This window comes from Misgurnus anguillicaudatus, chromosome 3 (assembly GCF_027580225.2).
Source record: "Misgurnus anguillicaudatus chromosome 3, ASM2758022v2, whole genome shotgun sequence".
Lineage (NCBI taxonomy): Eukaryota > Metazoa > Chordata > Actinopteri > Cypriniformes > Cobitidae > Misgurnus > Misgurnus anguillicaudatus.
This window is the reverse complement of record NC_073339.2, coordinates 38,893,943-38,918,226: the sequence shown is the minus strand read 5'-3', so window position 1 is coordinate 38,918,226 and position 24,284 is coordinate 38,893,943. Positions and strand designations below refer to the sequence as shown.

At 36.6% G+C, this 24,284-nt stretch overlaps 1 protein-coding gene across 1 annotated transcript; it reads right to left on the bottom strand.

Moving 5' to 3' along the window:
• Positions 1-1,833: 1,833 nt before the first annotated feature.
• mttp (microsomal triglyceride transfer protein) lies at positions 1,834-22,045 on the bottom strand. Its single transcript, XM_073866140.1, has 18 exons — positions 21,887-22,045; positions 20,654-20,841; positions 20,301-20,442; positions 20,045-20,154; positions 18,092-18,208; positions 17,880-18,019; positions 16,336-16,486; positions 16,093-16,250; positions 14,990-15,158; positions 13,528-13,635; positions 12,845-13,057; positions 11,022-11,233; positions 10,435-10,532; positions 8,627-8,748; positions 8,324-8,551; positions 7,977-8,101; positions 5,817-5,987; positions 1,834-2,512 (listed from the first exon to the last, which is right to left on the bottom strand). The coding sequence occupies exons 1-18, from the start codon at positions 21,942-21,944 to the stop codon at positions 2,365-2,367; spliced, it is 2,658 nt and encodes an 885-aa protein (XP_073722241.1). The 5' UTR covers positions 21,945-22,045; the 3' UTR covers positions 1,834-2,364.
• Between the last annotated feature and the right edge of the window lie 2,239 nt (positions 22,046-24,284).

Genomic DNA, 24,284 nt, shown 5'->3' with positions numbered 1-24,284 from the left:
AAAGAATTAAATGAAATGCAGACGGACCGCATATTAATATAAATGTCGGTACTAACATATATTGCCATATGGTTCTGATCATTTCTGACATATCCAAAAAACTTCAGCGTACATTGCAACGTAATGGTCCACTCTTCAAAATGCATTCCACATTTTAATCCAAAACAACGAAAAATAGGGAAAAATCCCACAAGATCCTCCTTTGTTTACATGCGCGCATACGATCATGTTTCACGATCACTGAAAATGCATTTTTTTTGCTTCGTTAGACTGTTCCGATAAATATTCCGCATTATTTTTCTGTTTTGTCCAATCAGATAAGGTTTGAGAACTTAAAATGTCCTGGAAGCGCACATTGGGTAAGCGAGGTGTCATTTTGCGCACCTTCGCTTTTGACTAGATGAAGCCAAAATGAAGCCAGCAAATGCCTATCCAGCAAAGTTTTGATTGATGGGGGTAGTAACCAATCATGAAACGATTACAAGGATTCAACTTATGTTAGTAAAATGTACTTCTGCTTACACTTGCAAAGACATGCGTGCACAGTCTCCGCACCCCAAATGTTTTGTTTTGGTAGCATAGCGGGCCAGCTCGCCTTACACAGAGCCGCTAAAAAACATCTCCAGAGGTTAGATATAATCTCCACTGTGGATTGCGACTGTAGATGACTTTTTTGTGTTGAGAGTGTTTTGAAAAAGGTGATAAGAAGCATGATCGAGGTGCAAAAATACCAGACTATATAAAAATGAAATCGCGTTGTGCCAGACTGTGGAGCTGCGCTCGGATAAAGTAAGTTTGTATTGTTATGTTCATCATATATATTCAAGTTTTTTCATGTTAGCTGTTTTTGATTATAAAAATAACAGATGACTAAGACACGAGACGCATGGGCTCATTTGTCTATGACATGATATGTAAATGCATCATATTTATGGCTATATGAAAAAATAGATTTCGGACCACAGCAAACGAGCCCAATGTGTAAACGGCCTCAGATGATGACATATTTGCCCTGTGGTGGCTTCCATAGGCTGTTTCTCAATATGCGTTCTTCAGCGATCCTTGTGTTCTCGCTCTACGTCATCATTAACCGTCGAAGTTCAATTCCAATTCTCAAGAACACAAGTACAGAGGACGCATAAAAATACCCGGATGTGTTCTTGATATCGAGGATGCATCGTGTGCAGACTTGCGCACTGAAATCGCTTTACGCCCCAGAAGTCATTGCGGCAAAACAATGGCGGAGGTCAGCCGACCAACAGAAAGATCGCACACATCTCAATTCTCACAAGTGCGTTCTGTGTTCTCGCGACCTTCTGAGTTCGTTCTTCCAAGATCGCCTGGCAAGACCGATCTCCACGAGAACGCAAGTCCATTCTTTGCGTATTTGGAATTGGGAAACAGCCATAGACTCTCTATGTGCTCCAAGAGGGAGGGGTCGGCAGTGGACTGATGCGTTCATAGCAATTTGCAACCACACCGCTAGATGGCGCTAAAATCTACACAGTGCACATTCATATGTTCTGCCCTAACTTCCTGTTTTCAATTAAAATGACATAAACACAAAATTACACAAAGCTGCGCATTTCTATACTTTATTGGGCCTTTATAAAGAAAAAATATGTTGAATGAACTGTAAGTCTGCCAAAATGCATACAGTGAGTATGTAATTGTATGTTCCACCCCAACTTCCTATTTTGATAAAAAAATAAAAATGTTTGTCAATCAAAGGTGTATGTAGTACTAGTTGTTATTTGTAGGAAATGTGCTCTTGCTGTTTTTACGTATATCAAACATTGTACTTTTCAAATAAATAAACATGCCACAAAAAAATCACTTTTTTCCAAAAAACAACTTTATTCATAATTGATTATCCGTCCATGTACAAGACTGCCATAAATATTCTGAAGAATGTAAACATCTGGTGTAGTTATGGAAATCAGGCTGTCTGAACTGCCTGTGGAGGGATGAAGTATGTCCTGCCCTCTGATTAAATAAATAACACAGTAGCACCTCAAATACACAGTCTTTCAATGGGCCTGTTAGAATGCACTTTAAAGATTTTTTACGGGTTGAATAATTCCGTCAGACGACGAGAGTGCCATTGGTTATCCTAACCAGATTTTGTCGAACGTTAAAATGTATCTGGGTTTTTAGACAAAAATTCGGGTGCTAAATATTTCAAACAGGGCAGTGTTTTTGTAAGGTCCCTTAAAAAAAAAACTCTAAGCTTGACCGGCTCAAAGTCTTCGCATATTTAGCCACCCAAAAACGCACGTACACAAGCAAACACTAAGATGTCGAGCGGTTGCTTGTGTAAAACAAACATGCATTTGCTAAGCATCCAGAGCAGACCCGGCTAGACTACCAGCTCTGCTCGAAGACTTTCTTGCACATGTTTGAGTTCTCCTGGTGTAGAGGGAATTCTGAGCCGGGCACCAGCTGTTCCCTGCTTCTCCTCGAGCTGAAATTCTGTCCTGAGGGCAGTCTCTCCAACTTGGACACCGTTTCTCTAAAGTGCATGAGAAGTAACAGGTTAGATTTATTTAACAAATGTGTGAAATTCTGTTCTAAAATAAGGTTCCTTAAAGGTTCTTTATGGTTCCAAAGAAACTTTCGGTTACACAAAAGCTTCTCTAGATTATAAAAATGTAAGAAAAACATAGACCAGAACCTTTGATTTAAAAGTTTTTTTTCCCCGAGAGTTATTTTATACAGTGTAGGTGATGTTAAATGCTTCCTCATGCAAAAAATGCTGGATTATTTTCAATGCAGCTTTGGGTCAAAAAGGGTCAAGCTCTGCCGTTGGGTTAAATTAACCCAATAAATGTTGATTATTTGACCCAACAATGGGTTAAAACAACCCAACATAGGTTATATTATAACCCAAAGGGCTGGGTTCATCTCTTTATGACCCAATGAAAATAACCCAGCATTTTTTTGTGTGTGTGTAATTCACTTTGAAAAAAAAGGCATCAGCTATATGGATAAATGTAAATGTAGGTTATGACGTGACTTTTACCAGGAAAGGTGTGTTCCTGGATCAACGTCTTAAAACAACATTTCTGTTAAATCAACATAGTTTCACACTGTTTCTAACCACAACCCATCCATTCAAATCAGAGACGAGTTATTGGATATGGTTGTTGTTCACGCACGATCCAATCCAGCTCTAAGCCCAACCCCATTCCTATCCCTGAAATCTTTTACTTTTACATTTGCTTTAACCCAAAACGACTTTACCAGGTATCCGTATCATCTTGTGTGTTCCTTGGATTCGAACCCATGACCTTTTACGCTGCTATCGCAATCTCTATCACTGAGCTACAGTATTCAGGAGAACGGTAAACTACTGTAAATCATGGTAAACTATGGTTGCATCCCAATTCAGAGGCTGCAGCCTTTCAAGGTCGTATTTGAAGGCCAATGACGCCACCAGGCCGCGACGAAGGCTGTCCCAATTCGAAAGCTCCTTCACATGCAGCCTCCAATTGTGGCCTTTTTTCCTCTGAAACCCAGGATCCATAGAAGGATCCTTCACAGCCTTGGCTATCCCAAGATTCAATGCGCGCCAAAGGCGTGTGAGTATTTTAAATAATCATTCAGAACTGTAATTAAATAAAAGTGTCCTTGTCACTGTTTTAAAATTATTAATGATTTTTTAGTGATGTGAATTAATATTATTGCTAAATATTGTGCATGTTGCATTTTACTTTTCTATATTTCTGAGATTGGTCAATTTTATAAATTGATGTGTAGTTTAATCTGCATCAATGTTTTTAGAAAGAAAATACAAAATTTAAATGAATTTGTGCTTAAAACAAGCAAAAAAAAAAAAAAAAATTTCTTGTTTCTTGAATTAAATGTTTAAGAAAGAAGTTCAAGATCTTTTTCTTACCCCAAAGGCAGATTTTCTTGCTTGTATTAAGCACAAATTAACTTAAATGTTACGTTTTTTTGGCTTATTTTCTTAGGTAATTTTGCCCATCAAGACAATGCGTCTTAATTTTAAAGGAACACGCCCACTTTTTGAGACTTTAGCTTATTTACCATATCCCCCTGAGTTAGATAAGTCCATAAACTGCAAAAAATGTTTTTCAAGAAAAAAAATCATAGTATTTTTGTCTTGTTTTCAGTAGAAATATCTAAAAAATTATTAAATTAAGATACATTTTCTAGATAGGCAAAATTACCTAAGAAAATAATTTGTTTTTAGACAGATTTTTTGCTTGCTTTAGCACAAATTCACTTAAATTTTATATTTTTCGTCTATAAACTAGATTTATTTTTTTAGGTCATTTTGCTCATCAAGAAAATGCATCTTGATTTTAGAATTTTTAGACATTTGTACTGAAAACAAGAAAAAAGGGAAGCACTGCAAAAAAATGATTTTCAAGAAAAAAATCTTATTATTTTTGTCTCGTTAACAGCAAAAATATCTAAAAATTCCCAAATTAAGATGCTCCTTCCCGATGAGCAAAACGACCCAAGAAAATAAGTCTAGTTTTTACACCAAAAATATCAAATTTAAATGATTTTGTGCTTAAAACAAGCAAAAAAAATCTGCCAATGGGGTAAGCAAAAAATCTTGAACATTTTTTTAAAACTAAATTCAAGAAAAATGTTTCATGCCCAAAATCACAAATATTATATTATTTGTACAAAAACTAGACCAATTTTCATAGGTCGCCTTGCTCATCAAGAAAACGCATCTTAATTTAAGAATTTTTCGACATTTTTTACTGAAAATAAAACAAAAATACTAAGATTTTTTTTCTTGAAAATAATTTTTTGCAGTGAACATACCCTTTTCATCTCTGTGCGTCCCGCAACTCTGTCTGACGCACCCACCGCCAGCCCAGCCCAGCACAAAGACCGGAAGCAATAGCCCCAGCCAGCATACTGCTCCCAATCAGTGACAAAATAACGCCAACATTTTCCTATTTATATACTGTGATTTGTATAGTCACACTGTGTACAAATAAAAAGGTCGTATGAGACAGCCATCTTTTAACCGTATACATACTGGGAACTATAATCTCAGAAGGTGAAGCACTACAACTTGGGCGGTGCATTACTTTCTCACTTATTGGCAACAGCATGTCAGCTGGAGCCACTCACTTCCAGCAACACTAAAGAGTTTTTGCTCTTTGCTCCCCCTACAGGTTAGAAACGTAATTGTCCATTACCACTGTCGTAAATACTGCAGCATAGCTGGCTCTGATTGGATTGTAGGTCTGCCGTAAAGCAAGTTTTTGTAGTTTACACTCAAACTACAGGACCGCGACCCGACGGTTGGAAACTTCTTTAGCGCGGTTTTGGCCGATAGAGGGCTGCAAAGCGAATGTGAAAGTGCCCGTCACCCTGTATCGAGTGGATGAACGACTGAAACTTTTTGGGAAAACAGCCTGAGATCACGAACTCTCGTGGGATAGTCGCGGAACCCCCCGCTCACTCTTCCGTGGCATTCCTACGGATCTCAATGGTTTGAAAACAGGAAAAGGCAGTTGAGTAACCAATCCGTGAGAATGCCACGGAAAAACTAGCAAAAAATTCCGTGTCCATCCCACGGAACTTCGTGAGATCAGGTTGTTATTTTTGGGTAAAAAAACTCTTTGGTGTTGCTTTAAGATATATGTACTAATATACAAGGAAAAATACTAAGTAAGAAAGCAATTTTTTGCAGTGTACAATAAGAAAAAAATGCAGCTTTTATTATTCATAGTCAATGTATTGCTTGTGATATTTTACAACCAATTCGCTTTGTGAGATGATTCCTTCAAAACAAGCCTGGATGATAATAGGAGAACTCATACCTGAAGGGGAAGGTGGTTTTGTCCATCTGCATGCAGACGAGGAAGGGGTATTCGGAAAACTGCACGGTGGTGATGAAATCCAAGGCTGCTTCTGTCTCAAAACTCACCTCCAACCCAGCACTTACAAAGTCCATGTCCACCGTCACATTCCCAATGACAACCAGCGCTCCCCTGTGCACACAGTACAATAAAATGATCATCAATATTTTCCTTAGGATCACATGTGCATGCCTCATAACTCGATTCTCTACTAGAGTGAATTGCACGTAGGTATAGAAATGTTTTGCATATGCTGCCTGCATAGTTTTCACTAAAGGAATTATGCATATGCTATAAATATGGCAAAAAATTTGGGAGTTTCAAGTTTTCCTGTAACTCACTTGGTAGAGGCCACACGGCAAAAAAGTTTGAGAATCAGAGCTTTAAGTACTCAAGATGCATTTAACAGCAGTTTTGCATATTACAGTTTTTGCGCAAACAAAGTGTGCAGTAGTTTGCTGTTTATCTCTACATTCTCTCTACAACACCATACAGGGAGCAGCTTGCGATAAGGCTTTCCATATCAATCTCTTTCCGAGAGTCTCTGCTGAGTCAGTTTTGGGGTTTGAGCTCATATATCACATCAGACTGTCTGGCTCCGCACTTTCAACCTCCACCTTAAATGATCTATTCAAAATGGCCGACCGCGATGAGTGGCTTGAGTAGAGGCATGCTAATCTCGTGGGCCTGAGAGATCTGTGGTTCATTCTGATCCTAAACATAGCCCGCTCCTCTGTCTGTCCATGTGCGTGTCCGCGTACAACCGTGTAGCTGTCTGTCTGTTTCTCACTTCTGTGTGCCCGCGTACACGCGTGTGTTTATGTATCGGGTTATCTGTCTCTCTGTCAGTGTGTCTTTGTCCGTCTGCCTGCGTGTGTGCAGTTTTCAAAGAAGTTGAAGCTAGCCACACTGATCCATACACCTGCCCCTGCCCGTCCTGAAGGCTGGCACATGCAGAAAACCAGATGCCAACCCGAAAATACCCAGTGTAAAACAAAGAGCAGCAAAACTGTAGCACTGAATACAAAACTAAAGAAAACACTAACGCTAAAGTTTAATTTAATAAAAGTAACAAACAGAGTCACAATTTATACAAGATTTTTATTGTCTTTCATTTCAACTTCTGTATCAGGCATTTTCTGCAATTTTTCCAATAAAGCAGTGGCTTTTATCTTGCATTTTTTGTTTACCATTGCTGGCTTGGATCTTTTCAGTCGTTGCACCTCAGTTTATACGTTTTGATGGTAGTGTGAGTGTCTGGCTATTTTTAAAATTGATTATTTGAAAGTCTTGATTTAAGAAGATTCGATCGCTATCATACAAGGGAAACCTAATTTTACCCTCAACCCCTGATCTTTACTCCATGCCCCAACATCTTTCCGTTGCCCTCTTTCCGTTGCTATTGATCGCATCCACAAACCATTCATACGTGAGCAGGTGGAGAGGTGGCTAAAGATGCAGCTTAGTGCTGAATCTCATGGAAGGATTAATGGCGTTATATTAAGACGCGCAGTCTCGTATTTACAGCTGGCATTTTGAAAACCTACTGAAAAAAATACCTGGCAAAGTAGACGCGGCAAGTAGACGCTTTATCCAAAGCTGCGTGCAATAAAATTACACAGACAATCCCATAGGAGCAACCTGCAGCTCATGACTCTTAAAAAAGACCCAAAAGGTTCCCCATAGTGATGCCATAGATTTAAAAGAACCATTTTTGGTGCCCAAAATAACAATTGGGGGTTTGTCCGGTGCTCAGCGTTTTTTCGCACTCCAACTTTTTAACTTTGGGTGAAACGCTCAGCTTGTCACTTTTCACAGTGGAAAAGGGGCGGGACAAATACCACAACAACCAACCGGTGCATCGTACAACAACCAAACAACAGCAACCAAAGTGCTTAACTGAAGAAATGTTGGCAAGCGCCCACAGTTGGCGTCTGCCTGCCATTTTACTCGCGTTCAAATGCTTTGGTGTATACGCCCCCTAAAAGAACCATTTCTTGGCTTTTTAACCCTTTCCTAGGATGTTTCAGCCAAAAATGGTTCTTCTGTGGAATCATCCCATATGAGACTCGAACCAACAACCTTTCAAGCAGGTCTTTGTGTAGTTGTATGAAAGATTACCTGTTGTTGACGCTGGTCTTAGACTCTCTGTACCACAAGCTGAACTCCATTCCTCCAGAAATATCGATGGCCAGGCTGCCTTGGAACTCAGCATTGGCTCTAATACCAGATTGCAGTGTAATCACCTTGGGAAAAATAGTTGCGAGTTAATAAATGGATATATCTTCACTGCCAGAAGAACAGTAAGTGCCATCTCATCTATGAGATTCATGTCATAGTGTTCCTGTAGCTCAGCCAGTAGAGTTATGTAAAAGGTTATGGGTTCGATCCCCAGGGAACACGCATATAAATATGGAGCTCGCGAAGTCACTTTAGATAAAAGCATCTGCTAAATGTGAATGTCGTACATGTGAGTGGTCCGTGAGCAGAATAAGGCCCTTCACGACATTGATTGGGTCTCCCGACATAGAGAACATCTTGGACATCAGGTCACTGTAGCCCTTGAAGAAGGTCACCGGACGGAGCTGCACGTCAAACAGCAAAGCTGACATTCCAGCGAAGGACTCCAGATCTTCTTCTCCTTCATCTGCTGTGGCTGCAATCAGAGACTCGAGACCCTGGGCTTCGATTGTCACCTGAGACACAGCATAGTTAAAGGTCAGCACACAAGCTTATGTAATTATAATATGAAAAACTTGTGGTTGCTGTACCTGAAGACCATGCAGAAGGGCATCGTTGCTTTGGGCGTAAATGTTCATGTTACTTCTCCTCAATATGCCCGAGCCAGAGTAAAGGATGTCCAAATTGTAGGTGCAAGTGATATCGGCATTTTCTGTTTTTAAGATATAAATGAAACACGCTTACAAATATCCCGTAAACTGACAATGAAGCCACATTTAAACATGCATCAATACATATCATATATTATTGAGTCAGAGCCACTTTCTTTGTTTTGAGACATTTTCGCAATTACATATAACTAACTGGTATAACCAATTACATATAACAAAAAAAGTATTTTTAGATAGTTATCTATATTGAAATTATAGTTTAGTGAAGTCATTTACCGTTTAGGTTAGCAGTACCCACAGGCAGAATTACAAAAACTACGCATTATCCATTCATTGCATGAACTACGAATAAAAAAATGCTGTAAATGTGCCATAAAAATACACTGATTTGATATTCCTATAATGCAATAACATTTTTAATTGTATCTAGATACTTTTTGGGCCGCTGGATGTGGCACAAGATCTCTCAAGCATCTAATCACACTGCAAAAAATGACTTTCTTACCTAATATTTTTGTCTTGTTTTCAGTACAAATATCTAAAAATTCTAAAATCAAGATGCATTTTTGCATGAGCAAAATTATCTAAAAAAAATAAATCTAGTTTATAGGCCAAAAATATCAAATTTAAGTGATTTTGTGCATAAAACAAGCAAAAAATCTGCCAATGGGGTAAGCAAATTTTTCTTGAATTTTTCTCGAATTTAGTGCAAGATTTTATTGCTTACCCCATTGGCAGATTTTGTTGCTTGTTTTATGCACAAAATGACTTAAATTTGATATTTTTGGTCGAAAAACTAGACTTATTTTCTTGGGTTGTTTTGCTCATCAAGAAAAAGCATCTTAATTTAAGAATTTTGAGATATTTTTACTGTTAAAAAGACAAAAATACTAAGATTTTTTTGCAGTGCTTTAATTTTTTTCTTGTTTTCAGTACAAATGTCTAAAAATTCTAAAATCAAGATGCATTTTCTTGATAAGCAAAATGACCTAAAAAAATAAATCTAGTTTGTAGACGAAAAATATAAAATTTAAGTGAATTTGTGCTAAAGCAAGCAAAAAATCTGTCTAAAAACTACTTATTTTCTTAGTTCATTTTGCCTATCTAGAAAATGTATCTTAATTTAATAATTTTTAGATATTTCTACTGAAAACAAGACAAAAATACTAAGTAAGAAAGTTATTTTTTGCAGTGCACATTTTCCAAAACATACGCTTTTATTTACTGTTCTCCGATTTTGTAATTTTTCACATTAAATACATATATGTGACCCTGGACCACAAAACCAGTCCTAAGAGTCAATTTTCTTTTAAAATTGAGATTTATACATGATCTGAAAGCTGAATAAATAAGCTGTCAATTGTATGATGTATTATTAGGATAGGATCATATTTGGCTGAGATTCTGGATTCTGAGGGTGCAAAAAAAATCGAAATATTAAGAAAATCGCCTAAGCAAGACATATTACTAATGATAAATACATTTTTAATTTATTTACTGTAAGAAATTTACAAAATGTCTTCCCGGAACATGATCTTTACTTAATATCCTAATAATTTTTAGCATTAAAAAATTGGGTTTGTGGTCCACTACTCCACGGTCACATATCAACTGTATTTCTTTGCACCGTTCATATCAGAGTATCCAGAATCATTTAATGAAAAATACCATCGTCATAGGTCAAAGTTTAAAGTTCAGAAACAGATACAGGAAAGAAGGTCACTCACTTGCCATAAATCCTGAGAAAGCAGAGGAGGAGCCAGTCTTTGAGAATCTGTCATAGTTGTGGGAAACCATATCCTTTATAACCTTCCGTACCATTTCGCTGCAAACCAGACAGAAGACTGTTCATACAAATGTCACATTCAATCATTCAGAATAAAAGTTTGTTCATTTAGGCAACCTCCTGATGCTTTCAGTCTTTACCCTTATTTTAATTTTTCAATATAATAATAGTAATACTGTGATGTGATAATAACATGCTGCATTACATAAGTAATTACACTGTCATCAAAAATGGTGCCTAGCTGTCACTGGGGCATTACCCTTCCAAAAAGTACATATTAGTACCTAAGATATACATAATGGAACCAAATATATATTACAAAATGTATAAGTACCTAAATGGTACATATTAGGCTCTTTTTAAAGGGTGCTGCCCCAGTGACAGCTACCATTTTTGACCTTTTTTCTGACATTGTGACATAAGATGTACCTTGCATATTCATGATATCATATTGTTTATATAATAAGATGGTGTATATGCTTATATATTTTGGTAATTAAATGTAGCCTGTATGTGTGTGTGTCCCACCTTGCTGGCATCTCAAAGCGTAGTATATCCTGGACTTTAGACAGCATGTATTTATTCATCTCATGCGGCAGGTGTCCGATGGAGAGCAGGAGATTCTTTACCTCCATTTCGGTTGGATTACTGCTCATAATCACATCGGCGGCAGCGGAGCGAACGTTCTTCTCATACACATGCCGGTTCTGATGGTACACGCGGTTTAATGTTTTCTTCACCTGTGGAATGACAATGTTAAAGCGGGGGTGGTATGGGACATACACCACCGGATAAACGTTTAAGGTAATTTGACCGAAATGTTGTCCGTGATCTTAAAAATCTTTTAATTTGATGGAATATGTCTGAATGTTTGGAATTAGTTATGTGGGGAATTGTACAGTTGTGTCAACCTATTAATTTCTTTTATTACAAAATAAGCATTTTATAAAAAAAGGTTTTTGAAATGGACCAAATAATGACAAAAAAGCAGTCAATAAGAGCCCAGAATAGACATGAGCATTTTCAAAAGCAAAAAAGCTCTGTTTTCATATGTGTTCCTTTAAAGGGGGCATTTCACAAGGCTTTATCAAAATGTGCCTTTTTTGGGTGTGTCATTTTAAATGCAAATGATTTGATCTCTGCACTAAATAGCAGTGCCATGATTGGATAGTGCAGATTAAGAAGTGGTAGTATCCCCTTCTGACATCACAAGGGGAGTCAAATTTCAATGACCTATTTTTTTCACATGCTTGCTGAGAATGGTTTACCAAAAATTAAGTTTTCTAACACATTTTCTAGGTTGATAGAAGCACTAGGGACTCAATTATAGAACTTGGAAAAACATGGAAAAATATTTTCATTATATGTCCCCTTTAAGTGCAAATGAGCTACTGCCCTCACTGCCTTGCCAACAGACAGTGAGTGCTTTTGGTTAAAAATAGATCAGATTCCTGTGAATACAGTCTGAGACAATAGTATCTTTAGCCACATTAGTACTACAATGTGTTAACAAACACATTTAGAAAAGATTTGGGGTAGAATTAACCAGCCAGTCAGTGGCTGTGGGTGGGGCTTTGATTGTGTGACATCACATTAACAAGAGAATTAAAACAGTATGAGACTGCTTTGGTTTAATGGGAATTAAAGGGGACATTTCACAAAACTTTTTTAAGATGCCAAATAAATCTTTGGCGTCCGCAGAGTACGTATAAACGTATAACGTTTTAGCTCAAAATACCATATAGATCATTTATTATAGCATGTCAAAATTGCCACTTTGTAGGTGTGAGCAAAAATGTGCCATTTTTGGGTGTGTCCTTTACAATGTAATGAGCTGATCTCTGCACTAAATGGCAGTGCCGTGGTTGGATAGTGCAGATTAAGGGGCAGTATTATCCCCTTCTGACATCACAAGGGTAGCCTAATTTAAATGACCTATTTTTTCACTTGCTTGCAGAGAATGGTTTACCAAAACTAAGTTACTGGGTTGATCTTTTTCGCATTTTCTAGGTTGATAGCACTGGAAACTCCATTACTGTATACCACTTAAACATGGAAAAAGTCTGTGGGCGGAGCTTTGATTGTGTGACATCAAATTAACAAGAGAATCAAAACAGCATGAGACTGCTTTGGTTTAATTGGGATTAATGGATTCCATTGTAGGGTTGTGTTCACACACTGCCAACGCACATTTGTCCCCAAATACCTTATAAAAGTGAATTTTGTCGCACTGATTCGCTCTCTATTTGAACTTGCTTGCCGCGCGTCTACATTCAAAGATGCGAAATGTGACCCGCCCCTAAGACATTAATAATAATAATCAGTATAACTGCAATGTCACTTTTTTTTACCTCATCTGTGATAAGTTGAGTGTCGTATCTCTGCAGGGCTGTGATGGCAATGGTGCTAAATGCTCCCACTTCAGATTCTGCATATTTGTTCAGCAGAGGTATAGCTTCTGGCAGTAGGGCGTTTTTGAGGGCTAACAGGTACATCTGCACCTCTGACTCCTCCTGGGTGCTGTCAGGTCCTGCCAGTAACAGCTCTTTGACTTTAACAACCGTCTACATGTCAGAAACAAGACATAATGAGCATGCATAAGGTAAGCGTTTACTATGTATTAGGTTGAATATGATTCAGAGGAAGATGAAACAACAGGACTTTGAGTTGCATCAAGGTCACATTTAGGATGTTAGTTAAAAATGTTATAGTGATATGCAGTGATCAGCAGATCCAGATGAAATCTACAGAATGTTTTAGCATTTTCTGAATTGAAAGTTTTTTTTGTGATTTATATATTTATTGTATTACAGGTTAAATGTAAGAGTGTTGCAGTGGTTTGTAACAGTAATTAAAATTCAATTAGACAAATATATATACACAAACATATTGTGAAAATGTAATAATAATTTTGCTTTTAGCTCGAAATGTACTGACATAATGAATCATAGCTACATTATTCATATGCAGACTAATTGGTAGTTAAATTGCAATTCTCAAAAATACAACGTGTATATAATGTGTTTGGACTCACAGGTAGTTCACATCCTCCTTTCAAACAGAGTTTCTTGATTAAAGCGCCCATGATAATCACAACTGACTCCTTAATGTCTGAACTGCCAATTTTTCCTTGATAGACATCCTATAGAAAACACGAAAATGACACTATTAATAAGAAATTTGAATGCAGTTTGAATGGAAACACACAAATAAATGTACTTTTGCAAGGGATATTTACCCAAAAATGAAATTTCTGTCATAATTTACTTACCGTCATGTTGTTCTTAATTGAGTTTCTTTATTCTGTTAAGATATTTTGATAAATGATGGTAAGCACACACAGCTGAGGGTACCCATTGACTTCTGTAGTATTTGTCTATCCTACTATGGAAGTCAATGTGTATCATCTGTTGTGTGGTTACCATCATTTCTCAAAATATCTTCTTTGTGTTCAGATGAAGAAAGAAACTCACACAGGTTTAGAAACACATGAGGGTGAGTAAATGATGACAAAAATTTCAAAAACTCTCTTAAACACTGTGTATTTTATAATTTATTTTACTAATTTCTGAACTCTTATGTCTCTCTTGCTAAATGTATTTGCTATAAAGTCTGCTTTTTGCAAATTGTAAAAAGCACTATAGAAATCAATTTTATTAAATTAAATTTCATATTAAAGGAAAACACCACCGTTTTCAACATTTAATGTTCTTACCTCAACTTAGACAAATTAATACATACCTATTTTTTTCAATGTGTGCACTTCATCTTTGCACGGCGCATTGTGAATGTGTTGGCGTTTGGCCTGGCCCCATTCATTCCTTGGGATCCAGACTGAATTTAGAAGCCACCAAACACTTTCATGTTTTTCTTTTTGAGGACTGTTACATGAGTAGTTACACGAGTAAGTATGGTGGCACAGGGTAAAACTGGCGATTTTTTGGGCGGATAAAAAATGAGAACTATATTGTATGGTGGAAGAGCACTTACTTTGCAGCACTTCGACCAAACATCATCACTCCTATCTACTCCCCCTCTCGCTCAAACTCCGGTCAATATTATTGCGCCCAAGATTGAAGTTCTGCAAACTTAGTGCTCTTCCGCCATACAATATAGTTCTCATTTTTTATTTGCTTAAAAATCACCACGTTTTATTCTGTGCCACAATACAATACTTACTTGTGTAACTACTCATGTAATGGTCTTTAAATAGGGAAAACATGGAAGTGTTTGGTGGCTTTTAAATTCATCCCTGTTTGGATCCTAAGGAATGAATGGGGCTAGGCCAAATGCTAACACATTCACGGAGCAATGTGCAAAGCAAAGTGCACGCATTGATAAAAGATAGGTATGTAGTATAAGTTAAGCTAAGAACATAGTAAAATATTATGATAATTATTTGGACATGTATATATGTATATATGTATGTATCAGAGTACCAGGTTACAGTATTATCATCGTTTCAACATGTGAGAGCAGTAATGTGGTTTTCTCACCACTAGGGACTGTAGCATGCTTTCTGTAGGGTGGGAGGCAAAGCCACATGCATACAAGAAACGTTCCTGCAGCACTAAACCTTCTTTCTTACTGAAGTCCAGAAACTCCAGGATGGCTGAGAGAGAAGCTGAAGTCTGAGCCGATGTGACTGCATCCACCAGCTGAGGTCTACAGAGAGAAAAACTATGTAAATCTATAGTCTTAAAAGTATGATTTTTAGAATGGAATGAAAACTGTATCCCATTTTGCACACTAAAAGGTGGTATAAATATTTTATTAAAATCATGCACAGAGGTATACTTCCAAACAGTGTTGGGGGGTAATGCAGTACAAGTAAAGTGCATTACGTAATAATATAACTTTTCTGAAGTAACGAGTACAGTAAAGCGTTATTGATATTTGAGTTACTTTAAAAAAATGTAATGTACTGAATTAAACTAAACATAGTCACATTATGCACTCTATACGTACTATGAGTCCGAAACTGAGATGGCAGGCCAGAGCTCGACATTTTTGTCATGAAATATGCAATTTCTGAATGCAGAACTTTTCAGTCATAAAAACACCTGCAAGGCCTAAAAGAGATCAAGCCTCAGCCAAAAAAAGGTAACGCAAAAGTAACTAAAAAGTAACGTAAGCATTACTTTACATGAAAAGTAACTAAGTAACGCAATTACTTTTTGGGGAGTAACTTAATATTGTAATGCATTACTTTTAAAAGTAACTTTCCCCAACACTGCTTCCGAAATCCATCTAAAATAGACCGTATCTTTATCATATTACAGTTATCATATTTTATCCAAAGCAACTTACAGTGCATTCCAGCTGTACATTTTTTTTATCAAACCCACAACCTTTGCACTGCTATCACAATGCTCTACCCACTAAACTACAGGTAAATACATAAGCCTTAAGATGCACTAAAAAATCTTGCATATTATCTAGGGTGGATAGTATACCAACTGGGATGCAGCAAATTCACTTATTTTCAGATGAGGTTGACATAAAGAGGAAACAACGGCCAAAATAAAGTATAAATTATATAAATGTGAACCAGGAATACTCAATCAACCTAAAAGCACAATGAAGTGTTTGGTCTTACAGTGCAGTCTTGCTGCAGTTGCGTAATACTGTCAGGATCTCCGCCTTGCTGGCTTTGCGCAAGCTGTGTAAAAGCGTCAGGAAGCTTCGCGGGGCCGTAGCTTTGGAGAGCGAGTCTGGCTCCAGCTGAGATCTCACCACTTTCCATGTATCCATTAACTATAAGAACATCAATAGAATGTCAAATCAATACAGGAACACAAATACAAATGAGCTTGAAAAGTAATAAGAAATCATCACTCACGTTGGGGCATCCTTTGCATATGGCTTTAACTTTCTCCACCACTACTCCGACAGATATGAGTTTGTCATCTAGAGATTTCACCACGGTGGCTGCGTCCTTACCAGCCACTTCTGCAGGGCCCGACGCAATGTTTTTGAGTGTCAGCGACTGCCTGTGGAAAGCCGGGACAGGCTTTAGTTTCATTCAAACTGGATTAACTGATAAGCTGTACATTTTATACATACATGCACATAGGCTTGGAATTAAACCCATGACTCTGGCATTGGTTGCATTGTGCTCTGTCAACTGAGCTCGTTCAATCATTCAATTCAGTTAGTTTATAAAGTTAATTTAGTTAAGTAAGTAAATTAAAGGGACATTCCGCTTTTTTAAAAACATGCTAACCTTTCAGCTCCCCTAGAGTTAAACATTTGATTTTTACCGTTTTGGAATCCATTCAGCTGATCTCCGGGTCTGGCGCTAGCACTTTTAGCATAGCTTAGCACAACCCATTGAATCTGATTAGACCATTAGCATCGTGCAAAAAATAACCAAAGAGTTTAAATATTTTTCCTATTTAAAACTTGACTTTCCTGTAGTTACATTGTGTAAGAAGACAGACAGAAAATTAAAAGTTGTGATTTTTCTAGGCAGATATGGCTAGGAACTATACTCTCATTCTGGCGTAATAATCAAGGACTTTGGTGCTGTAACATGGCTGCAGCAGGCGTATAGTGATATTACGCAATGCCTGAAAATAGGCCCCTGCCATTGAGAATAACCAAGGGGACTATTTTCGGGCAGTGTGCAACATCACTACGCCTGCTGCAGCCATGCTACATCAGCAAAGTCCTTGATTATTACGCCAGAATGAGAGTATAGTTCCTAGCCATATCTGCCTAGAAAAGTGCAACTTTTAATTTTCTGTCGGTCTTAGTACACAATGTAACTACAGAAGAGTCAAGTTTATATAGAAAAAATACTGAAACTCTTTGGTTATTTTTATATAGCACAATGCTAATGGTCTAATCAGATTTAGTGGATTGTACTAAGCTATGCTAAAAGTGCTAGCGCCAGACCCGTAGATCAGCTGAATGGATTTCAAAATGGTAGGATTCAAGCTGGAAAAACATATTTAAAAAATTTTATGTCTCTTTAAAAAGTCTCCTCTTCCCACACACTGAAAAAAAATATTTGTTGAATTAAAAAAAAAATTTTAAGGTAAGTGATTGCAATCAATTTATTTAAGATACATTTAAATAAAAAGATTAGTAAAGTAAAATAAAATATAAAACTTGTTTAAATGTAGCTTAAATAAATTAAATTCAATGAATCATTTTTTTCAGTGCATATACTTTAGAGTAAATTGATAAAAATTGTCTTTTTACAGAAAACTTTGTGCTCCACAAATTATATATTTTTTAAATTAATGTGATGATGTGGACCAAATTGAATTGAAAATAATTGAATTTAATTCAATTTCATTCAACTCAATTGACTTTAATTAACTTATTCATTCATTCATTTGTTTACTCATCCACCCATCCATCTGTTTTCTTGGCTACCTGGACATGACTTTAGTAGCAGCTGTATGTCGAGCATTGACAGACAGCGTGTGTGACTCTTCTGTTTCAGCAGACTTGAGGACTCCCTTCTCCAGATTGATCACTGTTACTAAGGTACAATTCCCACTGACACCTAACACCTGTAAAATGACAGAAGATGAGAGACAGGACTAAATTGAAAGTGCAAGAAAGAAATGAGGATTTCCTCTTACCGGGCTGTGGGTAGTGAATCCCGTCTCCTGCTTTTTGCATGTCTCCATGTGTTTCGTACGGATGACCTGGTTTTTAGTGGCTTTGTACTCCACCAAACATTTTCCTGAAGCATCCGCCTGCAGATGAAACATAATAATGAATAAAATGTCCATTATAAAATCAGCATGCACTACTGGATACGTTTCTCATATTCTTAGATACAATGTAATTATTCATGAATACAAAATATTTTTTATTAAAGTCAGTGTAAAGTCATTGCAGAGAATTGTTTTTTAACACATCAATGTTATAAATGTATTGCTGAAACATGACATAAAGTAAACGGTGGAGTAAAGAATTGTAGAATTACACTGTTAAACAGATTTTCCACATTTCTGTGTTTAGGATTATTTGGGTGGGGGTAAAATGCTGGCTTGATGACGCACCAAAGCCCTAAAACAATCGCAACCATCCATTCAAATTGCAGCAGTATTTGAACCCATACCGCAAAATTTTTTAGTTCTCTGGACAAAAATATATTTTAAATATATGCTAAATACATTTTGTAGAAAGTAATGCTCAATTGAATATATTTTTGAATTTGTAAATATATTTAGTTTTAACCTTCATATATTAACATATATTTAAAAATGTATTTCAAGCAAATACATTTCTAATTTTACACCCCATTCTTCATGCGAGTAAATTTTAACCTACTGTATTTAAAACTGTTTACATGTTCATAACATAAATAAAGTTTTTCTTCCATTGCAACGTGAATATATTACCTTGGACTGAAATATTAAAGGAAATATATATATATATATATATATATATATATATATATATATATATATATATATATATATATATATATATATATATTTCCATTAAATGTATGTATTTATTTTTAAAATATATTTCAAAATATACAAAAAATGGCAAATTTTTTATTAAACATATTCCAAAATATTCAGCAAATATTTTTTGGGCCATTAATTTGCATATTTTGAAATATATTTTTAAAAATATATATTTTTGCCATATGGGAAAGTTACCGTGGGTAACATATGGGAAAGTTACTGTCGGTTACACCAGACGCGAGTTCAACGATTTGCACGAGTAGATTACATACAAAGTCAATGCAAAAACGCATTCAGATGCGTCCTCGCGCGAGGTGATGCAAATGACGTGATATGGGCGGGCGCGTTTGCCGTGAAAACATTCGCCTTAAACGTGTCTTCGCCCAAGTTGAAAATATTCAACTCGAGCGAAAAATTTTCATGAAACGCAATTAAATCCCGTGAGTAATCTAGAGGGAGCAACGCGATGCGATTGCACGCTTCGCGTTTGGTGTAAACCCACAGTTACATTTTTACCGCGTGTAGTTTGCCGCTTGAACATTTTGAGTTTACTCGCTTCATTCGCGCGTGAAATTCTCTTCATCGAGAGAAATTCGCGTCATGGGCTTCTGCGACTCCGCTGGCTTCCTGTAATTACGTCACTACTATAGCAAGCTCCTGATTCGTTCGCGCAAATGAGGCGGAAACGTGTCTACCGCGCCGCACTAAACGCCTCATTGGCGCCGCGAGACCTCAATACGTGCGGCAACGCATCTTCACATTGACTTAACATTGACATCACTTGTGCTTGACGCCTCTACCGCAGCTGGTGTGAACACAGCATTAGAAGAAATGTCAGCTTTCCCGCGAGTGGCCGTGGTTTCCGACGGTGGACACGCCCCCTGCGTTTAAGAGCAGTGAATCCTGCTTGTTTATCCAAGATTTTGATAACTTATTTTATTTGGTGGTTTTTTAATCATTCAAATTTGAGTGGTAATATCAGACTTTAAATATTATTTTGTTCTACTAACGGTTTGTCTCTACATATTAAGTCACGATGCGAAGAAGTGTTTTAATATAAAATATAACATTTACATTTAAGTTTGGTTTTATACATTTTTTTGACTTTACCTCCAACATCTTCCCGGATTTTAGCTGCATCATTAACATGCTGGCCACGCCTCTCTTCAAGTTTTTAATGGTAGCAGGCTCCGCCTTATAGGTATACATGCTTCTTAACTGAAAGCATACAAAATCAAAACAATAGTTCAGAAGAAAAGATGTATATGCAACACATTTTATGAGACATAATGAAGTGGTTATATATTATCCATACATCTTTGATTAGTACTTGTGATGTGGATGTGATGCAAAGGTGTTTTTAACTTGCCCATCTTCCAGAGCAAAATAAAAGGTCTCTGAAGAGCTTCAAGTCTGTCTTTGCCCAAAATGCTTTCTGTTGAGCTGCCATAGAAGATGCTGTTTTTGCGGGACCGCTTTACAGCATTTTCAATCTGAACATTTGAAATCTGAAAACCAAAAAATCCCATATACATATTTAGTGATTTTAACAAAAAAAGAAATGTTCTGGTGTGATCTCTCATGAACTGTAACTCAACTTTATAATTTGTTTTTGTATCTTAAGTCCAATTCATACTAAGTTTGTTGGATCAAAGTAAATGTGACATTAGAATGTTGGGGATGTTGGTGTTTGTTGGACCAGTAAAAATTGGCCTTTACCTGCAGTCGTAGCAACTGTTCATCCTGGTCCTCCGGGTTCCTCCAGACGAGGCTGATGTCCACATCACTGTGGATCCTGAAACCGGCGTTCCCCCTGGTGGAACCTGATGGTCTGTTCAGCCCAACCTCAGTGCTGTAACTGTATCTGTAGAGTTTGTCATTATCCAGCCGAGGTCCGGCACTCGCACCTGAAAAAACACAAAGGCTTCATGCTGTGACACGTTCTGTGACTTTCATCTGCTGCTGAATTCTGGTCAGTGCCGTGTTTACCCATGTTAAGTGTAAGCTAGGCCTAAATAAAACCCAGCTGGTCCAGAACCAGTGAGGAATGTGAAAGGAGAAAGGCATGCAGGAAGTGAATCGAGCTTTCCCTAAAATTCACAGTCAAATGGTAAAGGACAGAAACACTTTATAACCATTTGAAAACCTTTCAGGATATAAACTATAAAGTTTAAACTTGATGGGTAAGGTAAACATACAAATACCCATACATTAAAAACCTTTAAGTTTACTATTTTAAATATTGCTGTATCTTTTAAAAAAAAAGCTGAACATGCATTTAATTGAATTGTAGTACCGTAGTAAAAAGAATGCAGTCCTATCTGTAATTATAGGCGAGTCTCAGATAACATAATCTTAACAGTAATCTGTAATGGTTTATATTAAACATTTAACCTAATTCCATTACTCTAGCACACACTTTAAACTAAATGTAAAGTAAAATGCGAATCACGGCATATATTATACTGTGGCACACATATTTGTTCATAAAATTTGAAATCTGTGTAAAGTGATATCTGTGTCCTCTATGTATGTACAGATCAATCATTTCTCATAAGCACTGACGTGTCACATTCAGATTGCATCACATCATTTGATTCCCAAATTGTGCACTGACTGTCTTTAAGTTTAGTTGTAAACATTTCTGAGCTAACATAAACACAATACATTCAAACAAACATACTATATGATGCCAAACATACCCATAAGTCACATTTACAAAGATTAGATCAAGCCGCACAGAATGAATGAAAAGTGTGTTTATGCACAAAAGTGTAACAAATAATTTTCAATAAACCAGCTTAACAAAAAAGAGAAAATGACATATTTGTTTGAATCCTCAAATATAGATCATGCATTCAATAATCCAAGTCTTTGAGCAATAATCCAAGTCTTTGTGGGATAACAGGGAGTAACTTTTTATTTTTATGTAGACTTTTAAAAATGACTTACCCAAAGATGAGGTACTTAAAAAGGTAACACATAGTAAAACTCCAGCAAACTCCAGCATGTTGGTCTGTGCCTTAGAGAAAGGTCAGAGAAAGGATGGCTGCTGTCTTCTTCAGCTCTCTATGTGTTTATCTGAATCTGGGGGGCAGACTCCAAACTCCACGCTCCAGTACTAAGTACGAGATAACGGCTAATGATTAACAAGCAGGAGTGACTGAGATTTGTCGTACCTGAATTTTATATCAGTCATAGGGTCCGGATGGGTATCCCATCAATCAGGAAACAATGGACGCTTGTGCAGTCTGTGATGTTGTCTGCTCCATTCACGATGATCAAACACTTAAAGATCAAGGCACCTTTTCTTTATTTGACATGAACTAGGCTATTTGAAATCCAATCAAAAGTGAAAGAAAGCTTCCTGCTGAAAACCCAATAGAGATTTGAATGGTCTCCGTTGGTACAAATTACATTATGAACCATAAATTCCTTTGGCGAATGGGAACCAGTGGAGCACTATTAAATCCTATCTGAATAAATAGGATTTAATAGTGCTCCACTGGTTCCCATTCGCCAGATAACATCCCACCAATAGCACCCAACACATTGGAACCCACTTTTAGTTTCAATTTAAACCAATACAATTCCTATTGATATATCCTTTATGTATGTTGATGATGTGGTAGATGATCTTTGATGCGTGATGTAATTGCATGTGTGATTAACCATTTGCGCAGCTATGCGCAGGCGAGTATTTTTATTTTCCTGTGTTACCTTTCACCTAATTAACTGTACAGTAATTGTGTGATCTCACATATTACTTTACTCTCACTAGTACCGTAGATCAGAAAAGATTTTAAAAGCTTGGCATCTGGATAATGATGGTTTGGGGATTTCAATGCATTTGATTAAATCAGTGATTACAAGCTTTGCTTTTTTATTGTGGTTATCTTTGATTCTTTCCTGTAAACCAACAACTCAGGATATGGTCAGATAGCTTATTGTGTACTGACAAGCTCATCACAGGTATTGTATAGATGGACAAACTAACTTTTTCTCATAAACGTTTTAAAATATATGTTATATATATTATATATAATATATGTCTTTATAATAGTTCAGTGTTGAAATAATTCAGTGTTTTTAATTTTGTAGAAAATAAAACATTAATGATAAAAATTACTCAAAGCTGGGCATAGATAGATAGAAATATAGATAGATAGATAGATAGATAGATAGATAGATAGATAGATAGATAGATAGATAGATAGATAGATAGATAGATGTGGTATAAAATTGCAGTAGATGAGCACCACCTTCTGGTTCCGGATGTGAATTGCAAGATTTTGGCCCAAGAAACATACCTGTCCATCATTATCAGCTTCGTTTCTGTTATTAGACTACATTGAAAGTACAGTATGTATGTTACTATATATCTTTGTGTTGATACACTTCCGAAACTCTATCCATTTGAAATAAAGTCCCCCTGAACCGGAAGTCGCAATTGACTTTACTTCCAGGTTTTGACGTGTGACGTATGCGAATGAGTTCGTACGACGATCAGAGGGGGGATGTTTTTCAAATATTTTTATTCATGAAAATAAATTATGAACCAGGTCCTTTTATTGATTATATTTAGGGTAACTGTTGAAAAAAATGTGCATAGAAATGTAACCAGTCCTACTCACACCCTGAGCTAGATTCAAGTTAATGAATGCTCCACCCAAGCCGCCTACTGACCTCATCTGAGAATGATCGCCACAAGAGGTCGAAAGTTTGATTGAAGTTTTTGAGTGCACAAGATTTTTTTTTATAAAATGGATGGACTTACATGAATAATTGTTTATAATAAACACTGCAATATTACATTAATTGTCAGTTTTAATTGCACTGGAACTTTAAAGGAATATTCAATTTTCTTAAAAGAAAAATCCAGATAATTTACTCACCACAATGTCATCCAAAATGTTGATGTCTTTCTTTGTTCAGTCGAGAAGAAATTATGTTTTTTTGAGGAAAACATTGCAGGATTTTTCTCATTTTAATGGACTTTAATAGACACCAACATTTAATACTTAACTTAACTCAACACTTAACAGTTTTTTTCAACGGAGTTTCAAAGGACTATAAACAATCCCAAACGAGGCATAAGGGTCTTATCTAGCAAAACGATTGTCATTTTTGACAAGAAAAATAACAAATATACACTTTTAAAGCACAACTTTTCGTTTAGGTCCGGTCCAGCGCGACCTAACGTAAATGCGTAGTGACGTAGGGAGGTCACGTGTTACATATATAAAACGCACATTTGCGGACCATTGTAAACAATAAACTGACACAAAGACATTAATTAGTATCAGTTGACATACAACAACGTAGAAACGGTGCTCTTTCACCCCACTTG